This window comes from Saccostrea cucullata, unplaced genomic scaffold (genome assembly GCF_032062105.1).
Source record: "Saccostrea cucullata isolate Sc308-1 unplaced genomic scaffold, CSIRO_AGI_Scuc_v1 ctg1722, whole genome shotgun sequence".
NCBI classification, from domain to species: Eukaryota; Metazoa; Mollusca; class Bivalvia; order Ostreida; family Ostreidae; genus Saccostrea; species Saccostrea cuccullata.
Window position 1 is genome coordinate 26,658 of NW_026918093.1, and position 9,878 is coordinate 36,535.

At 32.8% G+C, this 9,878-nt stretch overlaps 1 protein-coding gene across 1 annotated transcript in view; it reads left to right on the forward strand.

Annotated features, from left to right (window-relative positions):
• The window catches only part of LOC134245903 (N-acetylgalactosamine-6-sulfatase-like), a 20,487-nt gene extending 11,844 nt beyond the window's left edge, over positions 1-8,643 (forward strand). Inside the window, exons 11-14 of the mRNA XM_062728170.1 lie at positions 2,816-2,918; positions 3,612-3,733; positions 4,249-4,366; positions 8,034-8,643. Of these exons, the coding sequence (XP_062584154.1) occupies positions 2,816-2,918; positions 3,612-3,733; positions 4,249-4,366; positions 8,034-8,123 (433 nt within the window). The 3' untranslated portion in view covers positions 8,124-8,643. The remainder of the gene's footprint in view (positions 1-2,815; positions 2,919-3,611; positions 3,734-4,248; positions 4,367-8,033) is intronic.
• The last annotated feature ends 1,235 nt before the right edge of the window (positions 8,644-9,878 follow it).

Here is a 9,878-nt window from a genome sequence, read left to right on the forward strand (position 1 = left end):
CGTATCGTATCGCAAGATCTGTGTATCGTCCCACCCCTACTTTTATGTATGAGAGATACTTAAATAGTATAATATTTGTTTTTCCTTAATGGCAGGGACTTGCTCAATTAGTAATATTTATATTTTTTTCATTTAGTTTGATGGTATTTCCAGTATTATTCTAAAAATATTACACGGTAATTAAATATCAGTTTAAATTGTACAAAGAGCTCTTTGTACTTTGGTAATATCTTTGAAAATAATTCAATTAACAGCTTTATCTTGGTCAACACTAGCCATGAGTATCATGCTGATTAGCAATTCTGACTCTACCAGAAGGTCTGTGTTGGACAAATGCCGCTAAATGCCGCTGACTCTACCTGAAGGTCTCTCTTGGAGAAATGCCGCTAAATGCTGCTGACTCTACCAGAAGGTGTGTCTTGGAGAAATGCCGCTAAATGCCACTGACCCGTCCAGAAGGTCTGTGTTGGAGAAATGCCGCTAAATGCTGCTGACTCTACCAGAAGGTCTGTGTTGGACAAATGCCGCTAAATGCCGCTGACTCTACCAGAAGGTGTGTCTTGGAGAAATGCCGCTGACTCTACCAGAAGGTCTGTTTTGGAGAAATGCCGCTAAATGCTGCTGACTCTACCAGAAGGTCTGTCTTGGACAAATGCCGCTGACTCTACCAGAAGGTCTGTCCTGGTATGATGAAGTTGGCTATGATTTTCGTGACTTCTTACATGAAGGAATAGCCCGGCAATAGACACCTCCACAACTTCGCCGGAAATTTTATTATGTTTAAAGTACTGGTATATTACACCATTAAATTGATTCTTACATGTTTGAATCTAATGTAAGAAAAGTTATTTAAACCCACCTCCCTTTTTAATATAATGTAATCTGCTGTGTTTACCATAATATTTTATGAAATAGAGAATACATTATCAGGACTGTATAAAATGTTGTTCAGGACTTGTAATCTTGATACTCTCAATAGATGTCAAATAATCTACTGTCTCTAGAAGTTCACATATTCTTGGATTCAATTTAATAAAATCATCTCATTTTTATACGTATTTTATCCATGGCGTTCAGTTTCCATTGTTATACCACAGATCATAAATTTTAAGTACAAACAAAAATATTCCAACTATAACACAAACTTGAACTAGCTTTTTGAAAAGGCAAAGACTCGATCTCATGTTAGCTAGAATGATGTTTCGACGTGTTCAATACTTCCGTTTTATTATCAAGGAGACATTCATGAGGTGTTTTACATGTATGCACATACATATTTACGCAAGATAAAATAATGTAGAAAAATGTTTGTAACAATCGGGACATTTTAAATTAAAAATCCACGCATCAGTATATTAATTTTACGTTCTTATAATAAACATGTTAATGTTGGGGGTGGGGTGGGGGGGCTTCCACTGTTGCACAGAGAAAACATGTAATTTGGGGAAAAATGAAATCTAAAAAGTTAAAATTTACTTGATTGTGAAAATGCATACATTTAGGATTAGTCATCTTGCCTAAAAATTGTGATCGCTAGCAAGTATTACAGTACATGTAAATGAGTTTGTATTCAATGTAATAAAAAGTTGGAACAAAATTCTTATTTATATAATAATCTGGCTGAACACATCTTTGTACAAGTTGACATTTTTTTGTCTAAAGACTAAAGGAGCTATTGTGTTGTCAGTCTGTGAAATCGACAATTTACGGATAAACATATGCACCCAGCATGATGATAAAAAAAACCACCTTGTAGGGTACCATAAAACCGCAAGACAACAATTACAAATTCTAACATTTATTTATTTATTCCTGATGAAGACCATAAACGACAGATGACAGGACAATAAACAAATTCACTTGAAGTCTAATTGATATTGAATTTAATTAAAGAAAGAAGATTAAAATAAAATATTTCTATTATCGCATTTAAAGTTATTTTATATTCTATTATTGCTGCAGAACTGTAGCTCTCCGATTTTTTTTTTTTTTTTTGACAGACCGCACTGTCAATACATATTTTTCAGAGAGCTACAGTTCTGCAGCTAATTCCATTAGAGAGAAAGACAGTAAGTCTTAGAATTAATGAATAAAAATAAATAATCATGTGCCTCTGTCCTTTTGAAAAGCTAATTCAAGATTGTATAGATTGATTAATTAATACAAAAAAATAATAAATAAAGGAATGAATTAAATTATAAAAGAATTCTAAAAAAAAAAATTATTATTCAAATAAATAAGAGAATGCATAAATGTTTAAATTATGAATAATATAAACAATAAATGTGTGATGTCATAAATAAATAAAAAATAAATTCAGCATGATAATTAATAAACTTAATAAAATTAAACTTATTACACTATAATTTTTGCGTTGGAGTGAAATGACCTAGGTTGTGGAGAGAAATGACCTGGGTAATGGAGGGAAATGACCCAGGAGAGAGATGACCTGGGCAGAAATGACCTAGGCGGAGCAGGTACTGGGGAGAAATGACCCGGATTCCAATTAAACAAATGTCAGGAGAATACTGTAAACCAACTTTTATTCGCGACGACTTTATTTCACGATTTACCGGGAGTAAACTAATTCGCGGCGATTAATTTTCAAGATCAAGCCTCTTTTGAACTGTTTTTAATATAAAAAAGGCTTTAAAGACCCGTTCGCGGCGAGAAATATTCGCAATGTTGAGGCTCTCGCGAACCTTGCGAAAATTTCTCGCATGCGAATAAAAGTTGGTTTACAGTAATAGTAACTTGTGATCCACGGGTCTCTTGTATTCAATATATTATTATTATGTGATGTTTTATCTTTCAGACCATTGTTTTACTACCGTGGAAATCAAATAATGGCAGTAAGAATGGGTAGCTATAAAGCTCACCTGTGGACCTGGACTAATTCAATAGAAGAATTTAACAAGGTAGGTTAAAAGTATAATCAAAATGGGATGTTTTGCGAAAATATCATTTTTCTTATTATAGAAAATGAATTTAATCTCTAGCTTGTTTGAGATCATACATTAGAAAATATGTTTGCATGCAAACATTGAATATACTTTCAATGGATAATTTCTTTTACTACATGAAGCTTTTATTAATATACATTGATTAAAATCTGAATGAGCCACTCTGAAGATGATTTAGATATACTTGTTTCTTGTTAAAGATATAATACATTATAAAATATGGTCATGTTTAAGCTGGAAATTATCCAAACATCTTTAGATCAGTACTGTAAATTCATAAATATACATGTGGAATTAATTATCGCGTAATTTCGCAAGGAGCACCAGTCGCGAAATAAAATTACTCGTTTTTATTTTTATGTTGCTAAAAACAATGTAAAATGTCTTGATGAACTGTCCATTCGTGAAATATTATTCTCGCGATTTGACGTTGCAGAGGCCTTTCGCGATAATAAGTACTCGTGAAAAATAAGGAATCTACAGTATACAAAATACAATTCACAGATCCACTTCCAAAATGCAACTTCATAATTCAGGATTTCAGAATGCTTCCTTCAAGTACATAGTTACATGTAAGACTAACAAATAATGTAACAAACTAACCGATCCTGTGAATTATAAATACATATATTTATTCTCTTTTGACAGGGTATAAACTTTTGCCCAGGACAAGAAATTAAGGGTGTGACCACACATAACCAAACTGACCACACCTCTCAGCCTCTTTTGTTTCATATTGGAAGGGACCCTGGAGAGAGATATCCAATCAGGTTTGATGGATACTGAGATTGCTACTTTTGAATAAGACCATTAAAAACAGATAAACATGTTATTTTCTTTCAAACTTTTCCAATATTTTCTATCTTAATACCAATAATAACAAAGAAGTTTGACTGTTCCTTGATTACTTACAGATGAGTTTGTTAATTCATTAATGGGTATTTAAGGACATACTGTAAACGTATTACATTTGGCTGTGTATCTTTTTTAGCGTTTTTGGCAGAAAGCAATATCCGCTAATTCAAGCACTACGCTAAATGTCTGGTACATATACCTATTAAGAAGTACATTAAGATATGCGCTAAATCAAATCCACGCTAACTAATGTTCAAAATCCAATTTCCACCAAATATTGTACGCCCTAAATATAATACATTTACAGTACATGTGAAAGCATGTTACAATGCCTACCCACACCTGCACAAGGGATATGTATAGTACATATAAACAAATCCTTAATCCTTGTAACTCCTTAATAAATTCTTTTCCTTTTTGGAAATTTTAGTGCCACTAGCCCTGAATACAAAAAGGCAATGCTTTTGTTAATGAAAGAAATACAGGATCATATGACAAAGCTGGTGCCAGCCACTCCACAACTTAATATGTGTGACCAGGCAGTCATGGTGAGTTACCATCCAACAACTTAATAAGTTTGATCAGGCTGTAATGATCAAGTAGGTTACCATCCAACAACTTAATAAGTTTGATCAGGCTGTAATGATCAAGTAGATTACCATCCAACAACTTGATAAGTTTGATCAGGCTGTAATGATCAAGTAGGTTACCATCCAACAACTTAATAAGTTTGATCAGGCTGTAATGATCAAGTAGGTTACCATCCAACAACTTAATAAGTTTGATCAGGCTGTAATGATACATGTAGGTTACCATCCAACAACTTAATAAGTTTGATCAGGCTGTAATGATACATGTAGGTTACCATCCAACAACTTAATAAGTTTGATCAGACTGTAATGATACATAGGTTACCATCCAATAACTTAATAAGTTTGATCAGGCTGTAATGATACATGTAGGTTACCATCCAATAACTTAATAAGTTTGATCAGGCTGTAATGATACATATAGGTTACCATCCAAGAACTTAATAAGTTTGATCAGGCTATAATGATACATGTAGGTTACCATCCAATAACTTAATAAGTTTGATCAGCCTGTAATGATCAAGTAGGTTACCATCCAATAACTTAATAAGTTTGATCAGGCTGTAATGATACATGTAGGTTACCATCCAACAACTTAATAAGTTTGATCAGGCTGTAATGATACATGTAGGTTACCATCCAATAACTTAATAAGTTTGATCAGGCTGTAATGATACATGTAGGTTACCATCCAAGAACTTAATAAGTTTGATCAGGCTGTAATGATACATGTAGGTTACCATCCAATAACTTAATAAGTTTGATCAGGCTGTAATGATACATGTAGGTTACCATCCAATAACTTAATAAGTTTGATCAGGCTGTAATGATCAAGTAGGTTACCATCCAATAACTTAATAAGTTTGATCAGGCTGTAATGATCAAGTAGGTTACCATCCAATAACTTAATAAGTTTGATCAGGCTGTAATGATCTAGTAGGTTACCATCCAATAACTTAATAAGTTTGATCAGGCTGTAATGATCAAGTAGGTTACCATCCAACAACTTAATAAGTTTGAGTAGGCTGTAATGATCACGTAGGTTACCATCCAACAACTTAATAAGTTTGAGTAGGCTGTAATGATCACGTAGGTTACCATCCAACAACTTAATAAGTTTGATCAGGCTGTAATGATCAAGCAGGTTACCATCCAACAATTTTATGAGTTTGATCAGGCTGTAATGATCAAGTAGGTTACTATCCAATAACTTTATAAGTTTGATCAGGCTGTAATGATCAAGTAGGTTACCATCCAAAAACTTTATAAGTTTGATCAGGCTGAAAGTAGGTTACCATCCAACAACTTAATAAGTTTGATCAGGCTGTAATGATCAAGTAGGTTAACCATTCATTAACTTAATAAGTTTGATCAGGCTGTAATGATACATGTAGGTTACCATCCAATAACTTAATAAGTTTGATCAGGCTGTAATGATCAAGAAGGTTACCATCCAATAACTTAATAAGTTTGATCAGGCTGTAATGATCAAGAAGGTTACCATCCAACAACTTAATAAGTTTGATCAGGCTGTAATGATCTAGTAGGTTACCATCCAACAACTTAATAAGTTTGATCAGGCTGTAATAATTAATTAGGTTACTATCCAACAACTTAATACGTGTTAACAGGCTGTAATGATCAAGTAGGTTACCATCCAATAACTTAATAAGTTTGATCAGGCTGTAATGATCAAGTAGGTTACCATCCAATAACTTTATAAGTTTGATCAGGCCGTAATGATCAAGGAGGTTACCATCCAACAACTTTATAAGTTTGATCAGGCTGAAAGTAGGTTACCATCCAACAACTTAATAAGTTTGATCAGGCTTTAATGATCAAGTAGGTTACCATTCAATAACTTAATAAGTTTGATCAGGCTGTAATGATACATGTAGGTTACCATCCAATAACTTAATAAGTTTGATCAGGCTGTAATGATCAAGTAGATTACCATCCAATACCTTAATAAGTTTGATCAGGTTGTAATGATCAAGTAGGTTACCATCCAATAACTTAATAAGTTTGATCAGGCTGTAATGATCTAGTAGGTTACCATCCAATAACTGAATAAGTTTGATCAGGCTGTAATGATCAAGTAGGTTACCATCCAACAACTTAATAAGTTTGAGTAGGCTGTAATGATCAAGTAGGTTACCATCCAACAACTTAATAAGTTTGATCAGGCTGTAATGATCAAGCAGGTTACCATCCAACAACTTTATAAGTTTGATCAGGCTGTAATGATCAAGTAGGTTACCATCCAACAACTTAATAAGTTTATATACAAGTAGGTTACCATCCAATAACTTAATATGTGTGAACAGGCTGTAATGGTAGATTACCATTTTATATAATTATGTGACCATGCTGTAATGATTCATGTAGGTTACCATCCAGTAATTATAGGTGTGATCAGGCAGTTATATAACATTTTTGAATAAGTTTCCTTATTACATCACAAATGTAGTAAGTTTTGCTATGAACCCTGAAAATGCTGAGTCACACCGGAAACAGTTATGTCACCCTTTCGATCACGTTCACGTGTTTTTACCTTACGCATTTTAGTTCGTGTTTGAGATTTTATGACGTCGGTTGCTAAGCAAAAGTAAACAACACAGCGTATTTCTTAACGTCAAGAAGGCATTTTTGGATTATTTGTGTAAATTTTAATGATTTTGAATGATTTTAAATTTTCTTTAAATTTTAAAAATGTCATATAACATATACCACATGGTATATCACAAAAATTTGCCCCTCGGTACAAAGCCTAGTATTATGTCACTTCTGTTGATGGATAACATAGCTTTCCTGTCATGTTGTCTGATATGTTTAGCCATGTGATATATTTAATTTTGTTTACCATCCAATAATTATATAGGTGTGATCAGGCAGTTATGATACATGTAGGTTACCATCCAATAACTATATAGGTGTGATCAGGCATTTATGTTACATGTAGGTAACCATTCAATAACTATATAGGTGTGATCAGGCAGTTATGTTACATTTAGGTTACCATCCAATAACTATCTAGGTGTGATCAGGCAGTTATGATACATGTAGGTTACCATCCAATAACTATGTAGGTGTGATCAAGCTTATCTGTTTAAAAGTCTATATAGGTGTGATTTACAATTGATATATTGTTTCAGGCAGTTATGATACATGTGGGTTACCATCTAATAACTATATAGGTGTGATCAGGCAATTTTGATACATGTAGGTTACCATCCAATAACTATATAGGTGTGATCAGGCAGTTATGATACATGAAGGTTACCATCCAATAACTATATAGGTGTGATCAGGCAATTTTGATACAATTTTGATACATGTAGGTTACCATCCAATAACTATATAGGTGTGATCAGGCAGTTATGATACATGAAGGTTACCATCCAATAACTATATAAGTGTGATCAGGCAGTTATGATACATATACATGTAGGTTACCATCCAATAACTATATAGGTGTGATCAGGCAGTTATGTTACATGTAGGTTACCATCCAATAGCTTAATATGCATGATCAGGCAATTATGATACATGTAGGTTACTATCCAATAACTATATACTCAAAGTATGTACTTTATAAGTGATGTTTAATTTTTTTATTTTATAGAACTGGGCTCCTGCTGGATGTGCCAAAGGAAAGAACAAATGTTACAAAGGACCCCCTTCTAAACCTTACAAGTGTAGCTGGCCACATTAGCACTGTATATCATGAAGTTCTAGGGTCAGTGATGTAACAATTGAAACAAACTATACATTAAAATTTTATGTTCATAGTGCCAAGAGATAAGGATTGTGCAATATCTATAATCATTCCACTTACTGCATACAGGAAATTTTTCACCCCCTTTTTTTATTTTGCCAATTTCTCCCTTATCACAAGGGAAACAAAAGAAAACAGGGAAAATTCAAAGAAGACTTTATTTTTTTTTATTTCTCAAACAGGGCAAACTTGTTTTCAGGGGTGAAAGGGCAAGAAATGGGATGAGAAATAATCTTGTATACAGTACTTGTTATTTCTTCCTTAGAACCTACCCTTGAGAGAGCTAGGGCATTACATTTTTGACATATCCGTCATTCCGGTTTTTTTTTATTTAAATATACTTTTTTTTAAGCAAGTCAATGGACATTAATCTGAATTTTCATTTTATGGACTTGTGTCATATCGATTATGTTTTACAAATATTTTATTTCTTTGTCTTTAGGGTTACCGAAAAATATTTCCATTTCTATTTTTTTTTCTCTGTGATAACTCTTTGAAAGTTAGGGGAGTTTATTTCTTGAAAATTTTGCCGGAATGTCAGTTAGGCAGGTCGATAGGTCAGGAGCCAAGGAGGCCAAATATGCATGTAAAACTCATGCGGCTGCCTTTGTGTTTGATGTCAGTGGGCATATGATATTGGCATGGGAGTCCTCGTGTAATTTAAATCGATTAGTTTCATTTTTAAAGTCTAAATCTACAATTTTATTTCACAATTAAATGGAAATATAAGGAATCACTGTCTAGTTAGTATAGTATGCCAGGGACATCAACGATAGTGGGAAACATGGGATAATTTATGCATATGCTTCGCCCGTTATGCAAATTTTGTTTCCCACTAATTTTGACAGATTCCTTCAATATAATATTTTTTGCTTTTGAATTTTGAAAAGTTCTTATCTCTGTGTGCAATGTTTGCATACAGGGAAGTTGATCTTGGCATTAAGATAGGTAGCAGATTTACAAGTTTAATCTCCTTAGTTTTTTATAGAATAAAATTATTATTGAACAATTAATAAATTTGGCTGTAATTGAAGTTTATAATAATTTTTTTTTTATTATACCTGCTGGTAATTAGCCAGTTTAAGTTTGTATGTGTTTTTTAATGTCATGTTTGACAAAAAAAGTTTTTTAAAAATTGTGTTTTTAGCGGAAATGTGGATTTTCACTTCTGAAGAAATTAAAACTCAGCATTGGAGCATATTTATTTTCTTATGTGATCAGGAATCTCTATATTCTTTACCCTTCAAAGGGAGCTTGAGTAAAATATTTGTAAGTGAAACAAAGTGGGCACTTTTCATTTGAATACATTCTATATAGGAATCTCGGTGCACTTTTCAAAAATCTGGATGTTTTTGAAAAGTTTAAATGTCATTAATACGTTATACATTTGTAATTGTTTTAGCATTCTCTTGATACATGTATACGCATATTTGGGTTCCTGTGATATATGAAAGGGAAACAATTTCCCAGTATTGTTTTTGATTTGCTTAAAAATGCTAGCTAGTCCTGTTGTGCAAATGATGCATTTTCAATATGTGTTTCTATAAATTAAAATTGGTATCTTGGTGTTATATTTTATGCGCAAAGATTTATAAATGTTATTTTTGTGCATTATTTGTATGAAGCGAGAATTTTTTTTAATTTATGTGTTTTACAGCATTTTGACATCAATCATATTGAGATGCTACAACT